Here is a 24,935-nt window from a genome sequence, read left to right on the forward strand (position 1 = left end):
TACAGTACACAAAACACTACACTACACTCCAGTACACTACATAAAACACTACACTACACTACAGTACACAAACAAAACACAACACTACACAAACACTACACTACACAAAACACGACACTACACAAAACACTATACTACAGTACACAGAACACGGCAATACACAAAACAATATACTACACTACACAAAACACTAAACTATATTACATTACCCTCAAACCATCATGGTCACCTAATAATCCCCAGTTTACAATTGGCTCATTCATCCCCCTCCTCTCCCCTGTAACTACTCCCCAGGTCGTTGCTGCAAATGAGAACGTGTTCTCAGTCAACTTACCTGGTAAAATAACGGTAAAATAAATAAATAAAAATAAAATAAAAATTACACTACCACTACACTACCACTACACCACAGTACACACTACACATAAAGCCTGAAGTATTTTAATTTTGAAGCTTGGCATATTGCTGAACGGAACCAAAAAATCGCTAAGGATCATGGTGAAAGTGGCCGTAACTAGCAAAGGATCATGGTCGATGTAGTCGTTTTCCTCCTGCCTGAGAGAGTCAACCTTGGAACACGTGCAAAGAGCGTGAGTGAGGGCACAAGCCTCCTCGCAGCCTGCCGGCCCGTGATTGGTCTTTGTCAGCACGTGGTCCTGTGTGATGACAAACACAGTTGTCAGAATGGATCACTATTTAATTAAATATGTAGTAGTCAAAATGGATCGCTATTTAATTAAATATGTAGTAGTCAGAATGGATCACTATTTAATTAAATATCTCGATTTGTAGCAAACTTTAAAATAATTCACTGTGGAGATCAAACTTTTTTAGAACCCAAAATGTCCGTCTAAAAGAAATCTGTTTGGAGGTTCTGGTGAAGGAGCTATAGGAGGACGGGCTCATTGTAATGGATGGAATAGTAGAAATGGAACAGAAAACCATGTTTGACTCCCTTCCATTGGTTCCATTTGAGCCATTATAATAAGACCGTCCTCCTATAGCTCTTCCCACCAGCCTCCTCTAGCATCTAGGTAGAGTAGCTCAGCCAGGCTACAAACAGACGGACAGCACTGGGAGTTGGAGTAGAGGAGGAAATGGAAGAGGAGGATGGAAAGGAAGGAAGGAAGGAAGGACGGAAGGAAGGAAGGAAGGAAGGAAGGAAGGAAGGAAGGAAGGAAGGAAGGAAGGAAGGAAGGAAGGAAGTGACATGTTGGAATGAAAGAAAGCAGATGAAACAGATAAATAGTCAGGTCAATAATCTGTTTGCTATACAAGCTTCGCCACAACAATAACAGAAAGGCTTTAAGGACAAATCATTTTCTGTACATAATCTTTCCAAAATAAGAAAATGTATTCTCATTTCCCCCTCCTATTTTTATCATTGATTTAAGGCATTATTAGAGATCTATCTTAATCAAAACCTAGAGACTGGTGTGTTGGATTTCAGAAGTGCTTTCCAATCTGTCCTGTATATATAGTGTGTATTTCTACAGTGATGTCCTGCTGGCTGAGCAGGGTCATTCTTTCAGCTGAGGATCACTGGCTTGTTTCTCTCCAATAAATTCAATGCATGTCTGAAATAATACATAACAAGACACGATGCTAGAGATATTAAAAAAATTATAAAAACAAATCTTTCCAGCCCAGTCACATCTGTAGCCGGTCGTACAGCCACACACACACTCACGCAAACACACACGCACGCACTCACACACACACGCACACACAGTGCTGGGGCTGACCCTGAGCACTCCCGGCCGTCTGCAGTATGAGTTATAATATTTGGTGTCTCTGGGATTACACTTTAATATTTCATAACATGCAGAGAATCCTCCTCTATATAACTCTCACAGGTGTGTCACTATAAATCACACACAACACTGTGAAAACCCAAGGCAGTCTAAGAGTAGCACACACAAACTAGGTACATAGTCATGGAACACTGGTCACTTTAATGATGGAACACTGGTCCCTTTAATAATGGAACACTGGTCCCTTTAATAATGGAACACTGGTCCCTTTAATAATGGAACACTGGTCACTTTAATAATGGAACACTGGTCACTTTAATGATGGAACACTGGTCACTTTAATAATGGAACACTAGTCACTTTAATAATGGAACACTGGTCACTTTAATGATGGAACACTGGTCACTTTAATAATGGAACACTGGTCACTTTAATGATGGAACACTGGTCCCTTTAATAATGGAACACTGGTCCCTTTAATAATGGAACACTGGTCCCTTTAATAATGGAACACTGGTCCCTTTAATAATGGAACACTGGTCCCTTTAATAATGGAACACTGGTCCCTTTAATAATGGAACACTGGTCACTTTAATAATGGAACACTGGTCACTTTAATGATGGAACACTGGTCCCTTTAATAATGGAACACTGGTCCCTTTAATAATGGAACACTGGTCCCTTTAATAATGGAACACTGGTCCCTTTAATAATGGAACACTGGTCCCTTTAATAATGGAACACTGGTCCCTTTAATAATGGAACACTGGTCCCTTTAATAATGGAACACTGGTCCCTTTAATAATGGAACACTGGTCCCTTTAATAATGGAACACTGGTCCCTTTAATAATGGAACACTGGTCCCTTTAATAATGGAACACTGGTTACTTTAATAATGGAACACTGGTCACTTTAATAATGGAACACTGGTCCCTTTAATAATGGAGCACTGGTTACTTTAATATTGGAACACTGGTCACTTTAATAATGGAACACTGGTCACTTTAATGATGGAACACTGGTCACTTTAATGATGGAACACTGGTCCCTTTAATAATGGAACATTGGTTACTTTAATATTGGAACACTGGTCACTTTAATAATGGAACACTGGTTACTTTAATAATGGAACACTGGTTACTTTAATAATGGAACACTGGTCACTTTAAGAATGGAACACTGGTTACTTTAATAATGGAACACTGGTTACTTTAATAATGGAACACTGGTCACTAATAATGGAACACTGGTCACTAATAATGGAACACTGGTCACTTTAATAATGGAGCACTGGTCAGTTTAATAATGGAACACTGGTTACTTTAATAATGGAACACTGGTCACTTCAATAATGGAACACTGGTCACTTTAATAATGGAACACTAGTCACTTTAATAATGGAACACTAGTCACTTTAATAATGGAACACTGGTCACTTTAATAATGGAACACTGGTTACTTTAATAATGGAACACTGGTCACTTTAATAATGGAACAATGGTTACTTTAATAATGGAACACTGGTCACTTGAATAATGGAACACTGGTCACTTTAATAATGGAACTCTGGTCACTTTAATAATGGAACTCTGGTCACTAATAATGGAACACTGGTCACTTTAATAATGGAACACTGGTTACTTTAATAATGGAACACTGGTTACTTTAATAATGGAACACTGGTCACTTTAATAATGGAACACTGGTCACTTTAATAATGGAACACTGGTCACTTTAATAATGGAACACTGGTTACTTTAATAATGGAACACTGGTCACTTTAATAATGGAACACTGGTCACTTTAATGATGGAACACTGGTTACTTTAATAATGGAACACTGGTCACTAATAATGGAACACTGGTCACTTTAATAATGGAACACTGGTTACTTTAATAATGGAACACTGGTTACTTTAATAATGGAACACTGGTTACTTTAATAATGGAACACTGGTCACTTTAATAATGGAACACTGGTTACTTTAATAATGGAACACTAGTCACTTTAATAATGGAACACTGGTCACTTCAATAATGGAACACTGGTCACTTTAATAATGGAACACTGGTTACTTTAATAATGGAACACACAGCAGATACATATCATAGATAATAATATATTATATTTATATTCCGGACTCCGACATTGCTCGTTCTGATATTTCTTAATATCATAATTTTCATTGTGTGCATTGTTTTGTATTGTTAGGTATTAGTGCACTGTTGGAGCTAGAAACATCAGCAATTCGCTGCACCAGCGATAACATCTGCAAAATACGTGTACGCAACCAATACAATTTGATTTGACACTCTTCAGCAAAACACACACACTGTGAATCTTCAGCATTATAAGTGTGTGTGTGTGTGTGTGTTAGAGACAGAGAAAAAATTTAACACACACACACACACACACACACACACACACACACACACACACACACACACACACACACACACACACACACACACACACACACACACACACACACACACACACACACACACACACACACAGTTATATTTTCCTACAGGAGCTCAGCTGAGGAGCTATAGTCAATATATTGTCTACACTGCAGCCAACATCACAGTAACACTGGTCATTCTACCAAGTCTAGAGTTCCCCATCATACGTTAAGAAACAAACAGATTGGTCATCAGACGATCAGCCAGAAAGTCATTCCGCCTCTTAGGATGCTATCTATTTCCTTCCTCAGAGCTACAGAGGAGAAGACGTTTATTCACATCTTACATCTCAGCCACGACTGGGGACCTCTAACTGGAGCATAAGAGCTAAATTAGGGCTGACCACAGCACCCGATGTACACTCCCTTCAGCTTCACTTAACTTAAAAGAGGCACAACAAATAACAGAGGTACAACTAAGACGAAGGCTACTGCCAACAATTAACAGTCTACATAAGGAATTATGTTGATGATGACGATGACGATTAGAGGCCTCTGTGGTCTCTTACAGCGGCCCCAATTCTTCTGTATTGTAAATGGTAGGGCTATCTCTCTACTCTCCCTTCTCTCCCCTCTCTCTCTCCCTCCATCTCCCTTCTACCCTCTACCTCTCTCCCGTCTACCCCCCCCACCCCTCTCTGCAGGTGCTTTTAAAAGGCAGGCATATGTGGTGTGGTGGTGTGGTGATGGATAGGGGGCCCCCAGGAGGAGAGCCTGGCAGGGCATGACAAACCCTGCTATAATGCCCCCTTTATCGGTTCCTGCAAAGTGTTCATTTTCTCCTCTGCCATTAGGCCTGTGATACCTCAATGGTAATTGCAGTGTAATAAATACCCTCTTTGTCTACCCCCGGTGCCCCTGACAACAGAGGCACCGTATATGAGAGCATTTTTTCATTTTCCATGGCTTTCCATGCCTTAGCTCCCGTAATATATTTATCTTCTGGCTTATTCATTTGGCGCGTGCTTCGTTGGCTGCACGGTAATGTATAGCTGTATCTGCCACATAGCTTATTGCGTGGGATGAGTGTATTGCCTGGAATATTCTCAAATTGATTCCTTTTCAGACATTATCATCTACGGGGGGGGGGGTGTATGGTGAGTCATCACACAAGCACATTGAGATGCTCCGGTATCCATCCATTGAAGGAAGGATGGTGTGTGTGTGTGTTCAGGCTATGTGAGTGAATTAAAATGCCAGGCATGTGCCTAGCTACACCACACGAGGCCAGACTATAGCTAGACAAGGCAGGGTTCAGGCATCTTGACCTGGCCTTGGCTTCAGCGTGTGTGGGCCTGTCATGGGGAAACTAGTACTGGAAGCCCTCCTCCACCACAACATCTTCACCTCTACCAGGCTGGCCCCAGTACAGAGGAGGCTCCTGCCAGGTTGTACTGTAGGGCACCATACACCTAGGCCTTGCCAACTCATACAGGTTGGGGTCTGATCTGGAGCCCAGTGCTCTCATTCTGCCTCTCTTCTCCTCCCCCCCCCCCCCCCCCCCCCCCCTCCTCCCCTCAGTATCCATAGTGTCTGATAGTAAATGACCTGAAGTGTGTCCCCCACCCCATCCCATGGTGGGAGCCCGGTGAGAGTGGTGAGGAGTGGTGAGAGGTGTCCAGATCAGTCCACATAGATGGATGGATCGGAAGACATCTAATTTAACAACCACACGGCCCACCAGCTGAGAGACAGAACAGATGGGCCTCATCTTGTAGAAGAAGTAGACCAGGCCTCCCCAAAAGGACCCACAGCACTGGCAGGGAGAGACTTGGGTAAGGGGGGGGGGGGGGGCAGGGGGGAAGGGGAGAGTAGAGGAGAGACGAGGGCAGGCAGGCAGGCAGGGGGGAAGGGGAGAGACGAGAGCAGGCACGCAGGGGGGAAGGGGAGAGGAGAGGAGAGATGAGGCCAAGCAGGGGGGAAGGGGAGAGGAGAGATGAGGGCAGGCAGGGGGGAAGGGGAGAGACGAGGGCAGGCAGGCAGGGGGGAAGTGGAGAGGAGAGACGAGGCCAGGCAGGGGGGAAGGGGAGAGGAGAGACGAGGGCAGGCAGGCAGGGGGGAAGTGGAGAGGAGAGACGAGGCCAGGCAGGGGGGAAGGGGAAAGGAGAGACAAGGGCAGGCAGGTAGGGGGGAAGGGGAGAGACGAGGGCAGGCAGGGGGGAAGGGGAGAGACGAGGGCAGGTAGGCAGGGGGGAAGTGGAGAGGAGAGACGAGGCCAGGCAGGGGGGAAGGGGAAAGGAGAGACGAGGGCAGGCAGGGGGGAAGGGGAAAGGAGAGACGAGGGCAGGCAGGTAGGTAGGGGGGAAGGGGAGAGGAGAGATGAGGCCAGGCAGGGGGGAAGGGGAGAGGAGAGGAGAGACGAGGGCAGGCAGGGGGGAAGGGGAGAGACGAGGGCAGGCAGGCAGGCAGGGGGAAGGGGAGAGGAGAGACGAGGCCAGGCAGGGGGAAGGGGAGAGGAGAGACAAGGCCAGGCAGGGGGAAGGGGAGAGGAGAGACGAGGGCAGGCAGGGGGAAGGGGAGAGGAGAGACGAGGGCAGGCAGGCAGGCAGGCAGGGGGAAGGGGAGAGGAGAGACGAGGCCAGGCAGGGGGAAGGGGAGAGGAGAGACGAGGGCAGGCAGGCAGGCAGGCAGGCAGGGGGAAGGGGAGAGGAGAGACGAGGCCAGGCAGGGGGAAGGGGAGAGGAGAGACGAGGCCAGGCAGGCAGGCAGGAAGGCAGGCATATCAAATCAAATCAAATCAAATTGTATTAGTCACATGCGCCGAATACAACAGGTGTAGACCTTACAGTGAAATACTTAGAAGCCCATAACCAACAACGCAGTTTAAAAAAATATGAGTAAGAATTAGAAATAAAAGTAACATGTAATTAAAGAGCAGCAGTAAAATAACAATAGTGAGACTATATACAGGGTGCTACCGGTACAGAGTCAATGTGCGGGGGCACCGGTTAGTTGAGGTAATATGTACATGTGGGTAGAGTTATTAAAGTGACTATGCATAAATGACAACAACAGAAAGTAGCAGCGGCGTAAAAGAGGGGGGGCAATGCAAATAGTCTGGGTAGCCACTTGATTAGATGTTCAGAAGTCTTATGGCTTGGGGAAGAAGCTGTTTAGAAGCCTCTTGAACCAAGACTTGGTGCTCCGGTACCGCTTGCTGTGCGGTAGCAGTAGGGTGGCTGGAGTCTTTGACAATTTTTAGGGTCTTCTTCTGACACCGCCTGATGTAGAGGTCCTGGATGGCAGGAAGCTTGGCCCCAGTGATGTACTGGGCCGTACGCACTACCCTCTGTAGTGCCTTGTTGTCGGAGGCCGAGCAGTTGCCATACCAGGCTGTGATGCAAACAGTCAGGATGCTCTCGATGGTGCAGCTGTAGAACCTTTTGAGGATCTGAGGACCCATGCTAAATCTTTTCAGTCTCCTGAGGGGGAATAGGTTTTGTCGTGCACTTTCCACGACTGTCTTGGTGTGCTTGCACCATGTTAGTTTGTTGGTGATGTGGACACCAAGGAACTTGAAGCTCTCAACATGCTTCAATACAGCTCTGTCGAAGAGAATTGGGGTGTGCTCGGTCCTCTTTTTCCTATAGTCCACAATCATCTCCTTTGTCTTTATCACGTTGAGGGAGAGGTTGTTGTCCTGGCACCACATGGCCAGGTCTCTCCTCCCTATAGGCTGTCTCATCGTTGTCAGTGATAAGGCCTACCACTGTTGTGTATTTGGCAATAATAATGATGGTATTGGAGTCGTGCCTGGCCGTGCAGTCATGATTGAACAGGGAGCACAGGAGGGGACTGAGCACGCACCCCTGAGGGGCCCCTGTGTTGAGGATCAGCGTTTCGGATGTGTTATTACCTACCCTTACCATCTGGGGGCGGCCCGTCAGGAAGTCCAGGATCCAGTTGCAGAGGGAGGTGTTTAGTCCCAGGGCCCTTAGCTTATTGATGAGCTTTGAGGGCACTATGGTGTTGAACGCTGAGCTGTAGTCAATGAATAGCATTCTCACATAGGTGTTCCTTTTTGTCCAGGTGGGAAAGGGCAGTGTGGAGTGCAATAGAGATTGCATGCTCTGTGGATATGTTAGGGCGGTATGCAAACTGGAGTAAGTCTAGGGTTTCTGGGATGATGGTGTTGATGTGAGTCTTGAACAGCCTTTCAAAGCGGGGCAACACAGACATTGGCACAGACACATGCATACACGTGCACACACACACACACACACACACACACACACACACACACACACACACACACACACACACACACACACACACACACACACACACACACACACACACACACACACACACACACACACACACACACACACACACACACACGATAACATATGCACTATACATACACATGGATTTAGTACTGTAGATGTGTGGTAGTGGTGGAGTAGGGGCCTGAAGGCACACAGTGTGTTGTGAAATCTGTGAATGTATTGTAATGTTTTTAAAATTGTATAAACTGCCTTAATTTTACTGGATCCCAGGAAGAGTAGCTGCTGCTTTGGCAGCAGCTAATAGGGATCCATAATAATTACAAATACAAAAGCACTTCATGGCTACAGATGTGAGTGCTACGGGTCGGTAGTCATTTAGCCATGTTACCTTTGTGTTCCCTTGCACAGGGACTATGGTGGTCTGCTTAAAACATGTTGGTATTACAGACTCTGACAAGGAGAGGTTGAAAATGTCAGTGAAGACACTTGCCAGATGGTCAGCGTATGCTCGGAGTCCACGTCCTGGTAATCCGTCTGACCCTGCGACTTTGTGAATGTTGACCTGTTTTAAGGTCTTACATCAGCTGCGGAGAGCGTGATAACACAGTCTTCCGGAACAGCTGGTGCTCTCATGCATGTTTCAGTGTTATTTGCCTCGAAGCGAGCATAGAAGTAGTTTAGCTCGTCCGGTAGGCTCGTGTCACTGGGCAGCTCTCGGCTGTGCTTCCCTTTGTAGTCTGTAATGGCTTGCAAGCCCTGCCACATCCGACGAGCGTCAGATCCAGCGTCTCCTCTCCCCTTCCCCCCTGCCTGCCTGCCCTCATCTCTCCTCTCCCCTTCCCCCATGCCTGCCCTCATCTCTCCTCTCCCCTTCCCCCTGTCTGCCCTCATCTCTCCTCTCCCCTTCCCCCTGCCTGCCTGCATGCCCTCATCTCTCCTCTCCCCTTCCCCCTGCCTGTCTGCCCTCATCTCTCCTCTACCCTTCCCCCCTGCCTGCCCTCATCTCTCCTCTCCCCTTCCTCCCTCTCCCTTTCCCCCATAAGATGGCGCCGGAGAACAAGGCTGACGTTTTACGTATTCCTAACCAATTGTGTTTTTTGTTCGTTTCTTTGCGTTGTTTGTAACTTATTTGTTAACTTATTTTGTAGATAATGTTGCTGCTACCGTCTCTTATGACCGAAAATAACTTCTGGGCATCAGAACTGCGATTACTCACCACGGACTGGCAGAATCCTTTTTTTCCTTTAACGAGGCCGACGAGCCCGACGTGAATGAGATACTGCTTTCCCGTGAACAGGCCCAGATCCCCATCATTTGCGTGAAGAGAAGGTGGAGAAAAAGGGGCCAAATGGCAGGCTGCCTTCAGAGAATTCGTAGGCGATCGAATAAACCCCCACTTCCTTCCATTCTTCTAGCTAACGTGCAATCTTTGTAAAATAAAATCGATGACCTACACGGAAGATTAAACTACCAACGGGACATTCAAAACTGTAATATCTTATGCTTCACGGAGTCGTGGCTGAACGACGACATTATCAACATACAGCTGGCTGGTTATACGCTGCACCGGCAGGATAGAACAGCGGCATCTGGTAAGACAAGGGGCGGTGGACTGTATCTTTTTGTAAATAACAGCTGGTGCACGATATCTAAGGAAGTCTCAAGATTTTTCTCGCCTGAGGTAGAGTATCTCATGATAAGCTGTAGACCACATTATCTACCTAGAGAGTTTCCCTCTGTATTTGACATAGCTGTCTACATGCCTCCACAGACTGATGCTGGCACTAAGACCACACTGAATGAGCTGTATTCCACCATAAGCAAACAGGAAAACGCTCACCCAGTTGCCAGGGACTTCAATGCAGGGAAACTTAAATCCGTTTTACCAAATTTCTATCAGCATGTTAAATGTGCAACCAGAGGAGAAAAACATCTCTGGACCACCTTTATTTACTCCACACACAGAGACGCATACAAAGCTCTCCCTCGCCCTCCATTTGGCAAATCTGACCATAATTATACCCTCCTGATTCCTGCTTACAAGCAAAAATGAAGCAGGAAGCACCAGTGACTCGGTCAATAAAAAAGTGGTCAGATGAAGCAGATGCTAAACTACAGGACTGTTTTGCTATCACAGACTGGAACATGTTCCGGGGTTCTTCATATGGCATTGAGGAATACACCACATCAGTCACTGGCTTTATCAATAAGTGCATCGATGACGTCGTCCTCACAGTGACCGTACGTACATACCCCAACCAGAAGCCATGGATTACAGGCAACACGAACCATCAAACAGGCAAAGCATCAATACAGGACTAAGATCAAGCCATACTACACTGGCCAGAAGCCATACAGAGACAAGGGCAGGCAGGGGGAAGGGGAGAGGAGAGGAGGGCAGGCAGGCAGGGGGGAGGGGAGATGAGAGATGAGGGCAGGTAGAAGGGGCGATGAGAGGAGAGGAGAGGCAGGGGGAAGGGGAGAGGAGAGGAGGGCAGGCAGGCAGGGGGGAGGGGAGATGAGAGGAGAGGGCAGGCAGGGGGAAGGGGAGATGAGAGATGAGGGCAGGCAGGCAGGGGGGAGGGGAGATGAGAGGAGAGGGCAGGCAGGGGGAAGGGGAGATGAGAGATGAGGGCAGGCAGGCAGGGGGGAGGGGAGATGAGAGATGAGGGCAGGTAGAAGGGGCGATGAGAGGAGAGGGCAGGCAGGGGGAAGGGGAGATGAGAGATGAGGGCAGGCAGGCAGGGGGAAGGGGCGATGAGAGATGAGGGCAGGCATGGGGAAGGGGAGATGAGAGATGAGGGCAGGCAGGCAGGCATGGGGAAGGGTAGAGGAGAGGAGAGGGCAGGCAGGCAGGCATGGGGAAGGGGAGATGAGAGATGAGGGCAGGCAGGCAGGCAGGGGGAAGGGGGAAGGGGAGATGAGAGGAGTGGAGAGGAGAGATGAGGGCAGGCAGGGGGAAGGGGAGATGAGAGGAGAGGAGAGATGAGGGCAGGCAGGGGGAAGGGGAGATGAGAGGAGAGATGAGGGCAGGCAGGGGAGGGAGGGGAGATGAGAGGAGAGATGAGATGAGGGCAGACAGGGGGAAGGGGAGATGAGAGGAGAGGAGAGATGAGGGCAGGCAGGGGGAAGGGGAGATGAGAGGAGAGATGAGGGCAGGCAGGGGGAAGGGGAGATGAGAGGAGAGGAGAGATGAGGGCAGGCAGGGGGAAGGGGAGATGAGAGGAGAGATGAGGGCAGGCAGGGGGAAGGGGAGATGAGAGGAGAGATGAGGGCAGGCAGGCAGGGGGAAGGGGAGATGAGAGGAGAGGAGAGATGAGGGCAGGCAGGGGGAAGGGGAGATGAGAGGAGAGGAGAGATGAGGGCAGGTAGGGGGAAGGGGAGATGAGAGGAGAGATGAGGGCAGGCAGGGGGAAGGGGAGATGAGAGGAGAGATGAGGGCAGGCAGGCAGGGGGAAGGGGAGATGAGAGGAGATGCCTAACCAGATGACTGGTAAATGTTGGATATGATACAGTTGCATAGGAAATGCTGTGCACAGCAGCATATGGATTATTGATGGTTATTGTGTGTGCTGTCCATCTCATGTACTCTGATACTCCACAGAGAATTACAGGCCTCTGAATATGTAGAACATAATGGAGATATCGTTTGAATAAATTAATTCACAATTACATTACTGACAAGACTGTAAATGGTTGGTTCAAATACTGTATATACTGTACAAACTGTACAAGACATGTCTCTGCTTGCTACACTACAATTAGACTACAATGTTGAGGCGGTGTGCGTCTAACCAGTCTGAGGAAGGTCTTGAGCTCAATAAATAGAACATACAGTTAGGTCTGAAATTATTAATAACCTCCTGCTTGTATTTTGGACAATGGAAAAGAAGATGCCAGAAGTATTCAGGACTATGGACAAGGTGTTCTGTACTCGTTGTCAGAGAGGGCTTTGGTAGACAGCAGTGACTAATGTAAATACAGCACATCGTCCTAACCTAAATGTGGGATACTTGTGGATGTGGATACTACCTGTCTAAAAATGAATTGGGATTGGGAAATTAATAATTGTTTTTACCTACGTGTGCTAGCCAAACAAACTGTTTGTCTGTGCCATTTCCTGGTGGCTATGGTTTGATCTGGCTAAGGGAAGGGGATGCTGTTTCAGAGTGAATAAACCAACTATGATAGATACACACTAGGCATAGATAAATAGATACTTACTGGTTTGGTGTACCAGTAATGTGATTGCTTTTCTCATCGTGATGCAACAGATTACACAAGAGATTATGGGTTGGTTAACATAGAATTTGTCAGATTAGGAGATAGGGGGACCGATTGTAGATCATTCTAGGTTTTTGAAAATGGGCCGGGTGACACACACAAAACATGTTGCCATATCACCTGGCAATGAGTGGAACACTTCTTACTCGATCTGCTTGCTCTACCATCTGACAGGAAATGTACTGAGCACGTGCTTCAGAAGTATACTCTCTGTCACAGATATAAAAAAAAAAAATAGTACAAATAGTATTTATTGAACCTTTCTTTTCAGTTCCTCACACATAGAGCATCTTGACTGGCTGCATCACCACTTGGTATGGCACCTGCTCGGCATCTGACCACAAGACGCTACAGAGGGTAGTGTGTTCGGCCCAGGACATCTCCATGGCATCCAGGACCTATGTACCGGGCGATGTCAGAGGACAGCCCTAAAAATTGTGAAAGACTCCAGCCAACCAAGTCATAGACTCTTCTCTCTGCCACTGCACGGCAAGCACGGTAATAGAGAGCTAAGTTTGGGAACAAAAGGCTCCTGAACAGCTTCTACCCTCAAGCCATAAGAGTGCTAAATAGTTAACCAAATAGCTATCAGGACCATTGACCCTTCTTGATTCCATGCACACACACCGGACTGTACCCACATACTGGACTGTACCCACACATTGGACTGTACCCACACATTGGACTGTACCCACACATTGGACTGTACCCACACATTGGACTGTACCCACACATTGGACTGTACCCACACACATGTATATAGCCAAGCTATCATTGACTTGGTACTGGTACCTCATGTATATAGCCAAGCTATTATTGACTTGGTACTGGTACCTCATGTATATAGCCAAGCTATCATTGACTTGGTACTGGTACCTCATGTATATAGCCAAGCTATCATTGCTCATTGTGTGTATTGAATCCTCGTTTTACTATTATTTTTCTATTATTATTGTTATTATTATTAAAAAATATATATTCAGCATTGTTGGGAAGGGCCTGTAAGTAAGCATTTCACTGTTAGTCTACACCAGTTGTTTACGAAGCATGTGACCATCAAAATTGGATTCGATCTGATGATGATTCTATTTAGTTTAGTCACCTCTTTTGGGAGGGTGCCAAAGAGAGAGAAGAAACTGTTACAGAGACGCTAATCGAAGGAAAATAAATGAATAAAAAACACTACAATTAAGGCTGTTCACTCCTTTTAATATCCCCGGGGGTTCAGGAAGCGGGTTGTTTTATAAAGCTGATAAATAGATCAGGTGAGATGATAACTTGTTGAAAGAAATTCAGGTCTTATTTCTGAATAGCATTGTTATTTTATTGTTTATCTGTCTTGTGTAGTGTTAGATGTTATCTACTATTCTATTATGTCATATTAGATATGTACAATGAAAAGGTCATGAAATGTAATAATAATAATAATCATCATATTTTAAATACTACACATAAAATATTGAAAATATATAATTCCAGTTTAGCCGATAAGGTTGAAGGGTGAGTTTGAGGATGGGCTGATGGCCGACGGGCTGTTTTACATCCACCATGAACAGCTTTTGATTATCCCTCTTCAACGCTCAATGCTTTTGCAGTGCCTGAAGACGAAACACTTTCTCCTTCCCTCCTCGCATCGCTCGTTCACTCTATCCATTCTCTCCTCTCTGTTCCCCTCCTCTCATCGCTCGTTCACTCTATCCATTCTCTCCTCTGTTCCCCTCCTCTCATCGCTCGTTCACTCTATCCATTCTCTCCTCTCTGTTCCCCTCCTCTCATCGCTCGTTCACTCTATCCATTCTCTCCTCTCTGTTCCCCTCCTCTCATCGCTCGTTCACTCTATCCATTCTCTCCTCTCCTCTCCGTTCCCCTCCTCTCAGCTCTCAACTCTAACTTATGGAATACTCACAGAGCCATAGGCTAATAATAATATATTGATTTCACCCTATCAATTATTAAATGTTCCCTATACAGATAAAATAGTATTGTTTCAAGGCACATAATTACATTATGGTTGACACACTCCAACATTAACACAATTCAATCCTTGCACTTCATTTGGATTCCGATGTAAGAGGAGGGCACAGGGAGCATTTAAGTAAGGATAAACGCTGACGTTCTGTCACATTCGCCAAATACAACAGGTGTAGACCTTACAGTGAAATGCTGAATACAACAGGTGTAGTAGACCTTACAGTGAAATGCTTCCTTACAAGACCCTAACCAACAATGCAGTTAACAAAATAGAGTTAAGAAAATATTTACTAGATAAACAAAAGTAAAAAAAAAAATAAAAAAAATAATAATAATATATATATATATATATAAAAAGTAACACAATAAAATAACTATAATGAGGCTATATACATTGGGTACCGGCACCGAGTCAATGTGCGCGGGTACAGGTTAGTTGTGGTCATTTGTACATCTAGGTAGGGGTAAAGTGACTAGGCACACATAATAAACAGTGAGTAGCAGCAGTGTAAAAATAATTGAGAGGGGGGGTTAATATAAATAGTCCGGGTGGCCATTTGTGAATTGTTCAGCAGTCTCATGGCTTGGGGGGGTAGAAGCTGTTTAGAAGCTTCTTGGACCTAGACCTGGCGCTCCAGTACCGTTTGCCATGTGGTGAAAGAGAAAGTCTATGACTAGGGTGACTGGAGCCTTTGACAATTCTTTGGGTCTTCCTTTGACACCGCCTGGTATAGAGGTCCTGGATGGCAGGAAGTTTGGCGCTAGTGATGTACTGGACCATCCCCACTACCCTCTGTACATTAGCTTGGAAACAATGGACAACGCATTTTTATTCAAACTTTCTCATCTTTTGGATGCTAGAGATGCGACCCAGTTGTTCGTTCGATTAGTTTGATATTTATGGAAGCAATCCAGTCGTCGGTTCTTTATGTTCCATTGCCTCGCTGGCAACTTTCTTTACCCTCGCTAGCTAGCTAGTCAGCTAGGTATGGCTAACACAGTTGTGACCTCTGCAGCCAGAATAACAGCAAAGTATCTGTTTTATATTGATATTTAATTTGAATAACAATAACAATGAGTTGATAATGAGAATGAGCTGATAATGACAATGAGCTGATAATGACAATGAGCTGATAATGACAATGAGCTGATAATAACAATGAGCTGATAATGACAATGAACGGATAATAACAATGAGCTGATAATAACACTGAGCTGATAATAACAATGAACTGATAATGACAATGAGCTGATAATGACAATGAACTGATAATAACAATGAGCTGATAATGACAATGAGCTGATAATAACAATGAGCTGATAATAACAATGAGCTGATAATAACAATGAGCTGATAATGACAATGAGCTGATAATAACAATGAACTGATAATGACAATGAGCTGATAATAACAATGAGCTGATAATAACAATGAGCTGATAATGACAATGAGCTGATAATAGCAATGAACTGATAATGACAATGAGCTGATAATAACAATGAACTGATAATGACAATGAGCTGATAATAACAATGAGCTGATAATAACAATGAGCTGATAATAACAATGAGCTGATAATAACAATGAACTGATAATGACAATGAGCTGATAATAACAATGAGCTGATAATAACAATGAACTGATAATGACAATGAGCTGATAATAACAATGAGCTGATAATGACATTGAGCTGATAATAACAATGAGCTGATAATGACAATGAGCTGATAATAACAATGAGCTGATAATGACAATGAACTGATAATGACAATGAGTTGATAATAACAATGAGTTGATAATAACAATGAGCTGATAATAACAATGAACTGATAATGACAATGAGCTGATAATGACAATGAGCTGATAATGACAATGAGCTGATAATAACAATGAGCTGATAATGACAATGAACTGATAATGACAATGAGCTGATAATAACAATGAGCTGATAATGACAATGAGCTGATAATGACAATGAACTGATAATGACAATGAACTGATAATGACAATGAACTGATAATAACAATGAGCTGATAATAACAATGAGCTGATAATGACAATGAGCTGATAATAACAATGAACAGATAATGACAAAAAGCTGATAATAACGATGAGCTGATAATAACAATGAGCTGATAATGACAATGAGCTGATAATAACAATGAGCTGATAATGACAATGAACTGATAATGACAATGAGCTGATAATAACAATGAGCTGATAATGACAATGAGCTGATAATAACAATGAGCTGATAATAACAATGAGCTGATAATGACAATGAGATGATAATGACAATGAACTGATAATGACAATGAGCTGATAATAACAATGAGCTTATAATGACAATGAACTGATAATGACAATGAGCTGACAATGACTTATTTTGCCTGACAAAGCTTAAAGAAGTTTCCTTCCTCGTCAGGACACTCAACACCGCTCATTACAGGGAGATCCCATTGCATATCAAACACCAGGCTAGAAGCTAGCTAAACCGTTTGTTGCTAACAAACTGACAATATGACAACCAAGCAAAAAAAATATCAGTTGCTGAAAACAGCTGGTCAAACTAGAAACACGTGCGAGGATTTGACAGCATAGCACCACCTGTGTCATGACTGCAACAGTGGGAACCAGAGAAATTCATGTTCATCACTCACCCCGTTAAGTCATCAGATGTTCCCCAAAAAAATTATCTGCAAAAGAAACATCTATGCTAGCTAAGCCTTTTCCTCATTGGACCTGCATTTACAATGTATCCCATTTCAGTTTGTGTGGTTGTTGGTTTAGCTTTCTGTAACTTTGTAGCAAGTACAGTCTGCATGTGTAGCTGCATGTTATTGGTTATGATTGCAAGGTGTCCCGATATCTTTTCCAATGGTCCCGTTATCTGGTTTTAATAATGTCCATTCTAGAATGCCCTTCTAACCAATCAAAAATTAGTATTCAACATTTCTGCGGTATAAATGAATAGCGAACTGTTTCAGTTTGTATTCAAATCTTCTAAATAATTAAGTGTGTCATCTGTTACAATAGCTGGTGTAACCTCCATCTGTCACAATAGCTGGTGTAACCTCCACCTGTCACAATAGCTGGTGTAACCTCCATCTGTCACAATAGCTGGTGTAACCTCCATCTGTCACAATAGCTGGTGTAACCTCCATCTGTCACAATAGCTGGTGTAACCTCCATCTGTCACAATAGCTGGTGTAACCTCCATCTTTCACAATAGCTGGTGTAACCTCCATCTGTCACAATAGCTGGTGTCATCTCCATCTGTCACAATAGCTGGTGTAACCTCCATCTTTCACAATAGCTGGTGTCACCTCCATCTGTCACAATAGCTGGTGTCACCTCCATCTGCCAGATGACAGGGTGTTTGTAGCACTCCGACACATCTGAGGAGTACACCACTGGAGGCTGGAGAGGGGAGGACGGCTCAGAATAATGTCTGGAATGAAGTCAATGGAACGGTATCAAACACGTGGTGTCCATGTGGTGTCCATGTGGTGTCCATGTGGTGTCCATGTGGTGTCCATGTGGTTGATAACATTCCATTTACTCAATACCTGACATTACTATGAGGCGTCCTCCCTTCAGCAGCCTCCACTGGCACTGGCACTGGCACTGGCACTGGCACGCACACACACACACACACACACACACACACACACACACACACACACACACACACACACACACACACACACACACACACACACACACACACACACACACACACACACACACACACACACACACACACACACACAGTAATGCTGCTGGAATATCTTGGCCTCAACCTAGGCAGTCTCGCTCACAGCCCTCCAAGTCCTAACACTAAGGTTTGTCACAAGTGATTCTAATGTTGGATTCCAGACTAAAAAGAAAGAGAAAGACTTGTTTTAAAAATAGCCAGAAAGCTACTGCTGTCATGGTAAGTACAAAGCACCAGGTTGGATTGACTCTGTTATTTTCTTCTCTGATTCATGTTTTCATTTGATGCTAAATAAACAAATCAACAGAATGATTGCAATGTAATGCAGGCATAAAAATAATGACAACAATTATAACAACAGTGTGATAAAGGGCAATATATATATATTTTCATCTGGGATATGGTATCTCAATATTCACACCTTAAATCAAATTAAATCAAATGTTATTTGTCACATGCACCGAATACAACAGGTGTAGACCTTACAGTGAAATGCTTCCTTACAAGACCCTAACCAACAATGCAGTTAACAAAATAGAGTTAAGAAAATATTTACTAGATAAACTAAAGTCCCCCCCAAAATAATATATATATATATATATATATATATATATACATATATATAAAAAGTAACACAATAAAATAACTATAATGAGGCTATATACATTGGGTACCGGCACCGAGTCAATGTGCGCGGGTACAGGTTAGTTGTGGTAATTTGTACATCTAGGTAGGGGTAAAGTGACTAGGCACACACAATAAACAGTGAGTAGCAGCAGTGTAAAAACAATTGGGGGGGTTAATATAAATAGTCTGGGTGGCCATTTGTGAATTGTTCAGCAGTCTCATGGCTTGGGGGGGTAGAAGCTGTTTAGAAGCTTCTTGGACCTAGACCTGGTGCTCCAGTACCGCTTGCCATGTGGTGGCAGAGAAAACACTCTATGACTTGGGTGACTGGAGCCTTTGACAATTTTTTGGGTCTCCCTCTGACACCGCCTGGTATAGAGGTCCTGGATGGCAAGAAGTTTGGCGCCAGTGATGTACTGGGCCCTACGCACTACCCTCTGTAGCGCCTTGCGGTCGGATGCCGAGCAGTTGCCATACCAGGCTGTGATGCAACCGGTCAGGATGCTCTCGATGGTGCAGCTGTTTAACTTTTTGAGGATCTGGGGACCCGTGTCAAATATTTTCAGTCTCTTGAGGGGGAAAAGGCGTTGTCGTGCCCTCTTCACGACTGTCTTGGTGTGTTTGGATCATGATAGTTTGTTGGTGATGTGGACACCAAGGAACTTGAAGCTCTCGACCCGCTCCACTATATCCCCATCGATGTGAAGGGGCAATCAGCAGTTGCTACATCCATCTTTGGACGCATTCAATAATGATATACAGTTGAAGTCGGAAGTTTACATACACTTAGGTTGGCGTCATAAAAACTTGTTTTTCAACCACTCCACAAATGTCTTGTTAACAAACTATAGTTTTGGCAAGTCAGTTAGGACATCTACTTTGTGCATGAAACAAGTAATTTTTTCCAACAATTGTTTACAGACAGATTATTTCACTTATAATTCACTGTATCACAATTCCAGTGGGTCAGAAGTTTACATACACTCAGTTGACTGTGCCTTTAAACAGCTTGAAAATTTCCAGAAAATTATGTAATGACTTTAGAAGCTTCTGATAGGCTAATTGACATAATTTGAGTCAATTGGAGGTGTACCTGTGGATGTATTTCAAGGCCTACCTTCAAACTCAGTGCCTCTTTGCTTGACATCATGGAAAATCTAAAGAAATCGGCCAAGACCTCAGAAAATAAAAAAGTCTGGTTCATCCTTGGGAGCAATTTCCAAACGCCTGAAGGTACCATGTTCATCTGTACAAACAATAGTAATCAAGTATAAACACCATGGGACCACGCAGCCGTCATACCGCTCAGGAAGTAGACGCGTTCTGTCTCCTAGAGATGAACGTACTTTGGTGCGAAAAGTGCAAATCAATCCCAGAACAACAGCAAAGGACCTTGGGAAGATGCTGGAAGAAACAAGTACAAAAGTATCTATATGCACAGTAAAACGAGTCCTATATCAACATAACCTGAAAGGCCGCTCAGCAAGGAAGAAGCCACTGCTCCAAAACCGCCATAAAAAAGCCAGGCTACGGTTTGCAACTGCATATGGGGACAAAGATCATACTTTTTGGAGAAATGTCCTCTGGTCTGATGAAACAAAAATAGAACGGTTTGGCCATACTGACCATCGTTATGTTTGGCGGAAAAAAGGGGGAGGCTTGCAAGCCGAAGATCACCATCCCAATGGTGAAGCACGGGGGTTGTAGCATCATGTTGCAGTGGTGCTTTGCTGGAGGAGGGATGGTGCACTTCACAAAATAGATGGCATCATGAGGGAGGGAAATTATGTGGATATATTGAAGCAACATCTCAAGACATCAGTCACGAAATTAAAGCTTGGTTGCAAATGGGTCTTCCAAATGGACAATGACTCCAAGCATACTTCCAAAGTTGTGGCAAAATGGCTTAAGGACAACAAAGTCAAGTTACTGGAGTGGCCATCACAAAGCCCTGACCTCAATCCTATAGAAAATTTGTAAGCAGACCTGAAAAAGCGTGTGTGAGCAAGGAGGCCTACAAACCTGACTCAGTTACACCAGCTCTGTCAGGAGGAATGGGCCAAAATTCACCCAACTTATTGTGGGAAGCTTGTGGAAGGGTACCCGAAACGTTTGACCCAAGGTAAACAATTTTAAGGCAATGCTACCAAATACTAATTGAGTGTATGTAAACTTCTGACACACTGGGAATGTAATGAAAGAAATAAAAGCTGAAATAAATAATTCTCGCTACTATTATTCTGACATTTCACATTCTTAAAATAAAGTGGTGATCCTAACTGACCTAAGACAAGAAATTTTACTTGGATTAAATGTCAGGAATTGTGAAAAACGGAGTTTAATCTATTTGGCTAACGTGTATGTAAACTTCCGACTTCAACTGTATACCCATTGATTTTTGAAGAATATAACTTATAAATGCCTTTTGAGTTCAACAGCCACACTCCATGAGAACCCAAAATATAAACGTGTTTAACTCCAATGTTTGTAAACAAATAAAATGTAAACAAAAACTGTATAGCCTCAAAACACGGTTAAAACTATCATTTTGTTGTCATGGATGGTCAGTCCTTACATCCATAGCTCTGTCTATGTAATTGAGAATGATTACATTTCTCCAGGCCCATCCCTCAGCGTTTTACCGAGCCATGGGTGGGGAGCCTGCTTTGTTATTGTGTCGAATGCCGCTTTCAGCAGTCCTTACACAGGCCTACATTCGTGTGTGTGACACTGTGGGTGTAATGTACTGTATCTCTTACGTATTGAGAAGGTGTTGTTTTCCTAGCTCTATATAGTAAAGTTGGTTTATAGAATTGGCTCATGACTCTTCCTGTGACACAGATCAAGCGGTGACCTCATGTAAGAAAGTAGGTCACATCGAGGAGATCATATATCATTCGTCACATGTGAACTGTGTGATGATTGAATGGTTTATGGATCAAAGGCATATAACTTATTTCAGCATTCCCTAATGAAGACTATCATACCACGGCATTGTAGAATACTCATTCTAATGCATTCCATATAAAGCACTGTATTTGCATGGTAGATTTCAATGGCTATAGTTCATTTTTACATGTTTTTGTTTGAGCTGCTTTTGAAAGCAAAAGTCGAATTGAAAACAGTATTGGTATTGTTGAATTCGATTTTCATAATAGCAACTACGACTGATGGTTTGGTTAGCTAAAATAGCAAGTCTGTTTGTTTAGTTACCAAGCCAACTACAGTAGCTATCTAGTCAACTTGCTACCTACTTCAGTGGATGTCAAACACATTTCTACCTGCAAATGAATACATGTCTAGTGCCAAATGTGTTAAATTATGGCCATGGTATGAAAGGGTTATAATCACCTCGGGGCTCTATGCGTTCTCTGGAAAATAATGCAACCACATGGAAGTCAGTTCCAGTCGGCAGCGTGTCGTGGAACACACCTCCCACGTCGTTCATTATTTTCCATAGAACGCATAACCCCCTCGTTGATTATCCCTTACATATTCCTCCAAAGTGCCAAGAGTGTTCTCACAGAACAGAACCCCCCCCCCCCCCCACACACACACACACGTTCATACACACGCAAACAGAGAGCGAGAGATCCACACACTGCTTTGTTTTTCATTATATTTCTGGACTTTTTAAGGGGTAAAAATGTTTGACCATTGAAAAATCCTATTTTCCCTAACCCTTAACCTGATCCTAAACGTAATAATAACCTTACCCCCAAAACGTGAATTATTGGAACATTGTGGTCCTGATAAGGTAGGAAAACAAGCACACACACACACACACACACACACACACACACACACACACACACACACACACACACACACACACACACACGCACACACGCACGCACACACACACACACACACACACACACACACACACACACACACACCGTAGACACTAAGTACACCCCAACTATAATAAATTCACAAACTCTTTGCTTAGTATAGTGATGTTGAGATAAAACATAAAACAAGCTGAGGGCATGTTTAACTTCTGAAGAAAAAAAATTCCAAGGAAGTTGCTGCGAGCGCAAATAGATAAATAGATAACGGGCGGGATGCTTAAGCGGGGGGTACAGGAAACGCACAGACGGCATAATTGAGTCAGCAAGACGCGGGGCTATGAACTCATAAGAGACTCGAAATTGGAACGCAGGCAGGGCAGCGCTGAATACATGTGATACACTCACTCTACACATTCCTCTATTCCCGAAAACATCAGCTCACACCTTTTATACTGAACTGGTCAAATACTATTCTGGGACAAATACTGCTTCATCATGAAATACAAGGAACATGTCAAAAACCTCGCAATAACTTGACAAAAGTTTTGTTGAGTTAATAAAAATAGAGACTGGTCTTCCATCACCACATGTCACAGGTGGAATGTCAGATAGGCCTATGGCCCAATGTATCGTATTCTCATGTATATTTAGTTGGAGTTGAGTCCAATATTTATATTGTGTCTTACCAGAAAAATGGTATCGTGCTTTAGGAGTTCAATTCCTTGTTGGAGGTTTTGGTTACTCTAGAAATGAGTGACTAGCCTATGGGTTACGTTTTCTAAACACAACATGTATGTTATTCAATAGGTTACGGTTCAGTAACTTTCCGTTGTCTCTTACCTTTCGTAGAACGCACTGGGCGAGGATCACAACGGTCCAAACGAGCAGCTTCATCATCGCAGCGCACCTTCCGTCGCGGACCAGCCTGACACTACGAGTCTCCTTGGGTTGACATACACACAGCAGAAACGCTCGGCAGGGATCACAGCTTCACACAATCCAACACAGAGAGACGAGGCAGACACACAGGGAGAGAAAAAAATAATGTCCCCCCCCCGAAAAAAGTTTCGATGTAGGTATTTTTCTCTCCGTCTATTTCACCGTGTTTTCGATACCGATAATTAGTTGGTTTATCTTTTCCGGTCCGTTTCGTTTCTGAGAGGCATATCCATAGTTTTGAACGATGGATACTATTGGAGGACAGAAGTCGGGAAGTTTGCGCGGGGAGGCAAAGTCACCTTGCGGGAAGAGAACGTTTATCAGAATGAAGATCACGAGAGCATCTCCTGTACCACTCACAGCTGAGAGGTTGGTTTCAGAGAAAATGTTTTTGTTCCTTCTCCCCCTCTCTCTCTCTCTCTCTCTCTCTCTCTCTCTCTCTCTCTCTCTCTCTCTCTCTCTCTCTCTCTCTCTCTCTCTCTCTCTCTCTCTCTCTCTCTCTCTCTCTCTCTCCCTCTCTCTCCCTCCCCCTCTCTCTCTCCTTGTCTGTGCGTAAAGGCGAGCGCCTAGCACAATTTCCTGGCGTCTTTCAGACGGACCTCTTCACAAGACAGGTACGGTTTCTTCTCCTCTCTCACCTCACCTGTATTCTCAAACAAAATACAACGCCAGTATCAATGCTGATCCACTGTCTATTTTGTACTCTTCATCTCTGAAAAACACATCATTATCCTAAACGTTTCCCGAATGTTGGTAGAATTAGGTAAAACAAATATATACCGTACGTTTAATTCCCCTGTTATCTAGGCTACACATTTTCTGTTCAAATACTTTTAGAGGATAGGCCTCACCTACTCTTCGGTTTGTCACAAGCCTGTAGTCATCATGGAGGCAAAGTGATGCTGAGTAGGTATGTGTTGGTTGTTCTATTCTTGCTCATCAGTATTCTAGATGTTTGCAATCAGCAGATCACGATATTCTAATTATCTCTCAGACCTTAACTCCTGCTTGACACTACTCTACATATCTGTAAACTGTAGCAATTATTCAAATGACACATGGCAAAAAAAATAAAGCAAGCACAAATGAGCAACACAGTAACGGTAAAGCAAGCAATTAGGCCTAATGTGAACATTTATATTTCAGGCGCCA

The 24,935-nt window shown here is 44.0% G+C and overlaps 1 protein-coding gene across 1 annotated transcript in view; it reads right to left on the reverse strand.

Moving 5' to 3' along the window:
- LOC129851497 (neurexophilin-4-like) overlaps positions 1 to 24,294 on the reverse strand; it is a 74,516-nt gene extending 50,222 nt beyond the window's left edge. Inside the window, exon 1 of the mRNA XM_055918078.1 lies at positions 23,685 to 24,294. Coding sequence (XP_055774053.1) covers positions 23,685 to 23,741 — 57 coding nt within the window. The 5' untranslated portion in view covers positions 23,742 to 24,294. The remainder of the gene's footprint in view (positions 1 to 23,684) is intronic.
- Between the last annotated feature and the right edge of the window lie 641 nt (positions 24,295 to 24,935).

The sequence above is a fragment of the Salvelinus fontinalis genome, chromosome 3 (assembly GCF_029448725.1).
Source record: "Salvelinus fontinalis isolate EN_2023a chromosome 3, ASM2944872v1, whole genome shotgun sequence".
Classification (NCBI taxonomy): Eukaryota; Metazoa; Chordata; class Actinopteri; order Salmoniformes; family Salmonidae; genus Salvelinus; species Salvelinus fontinalis.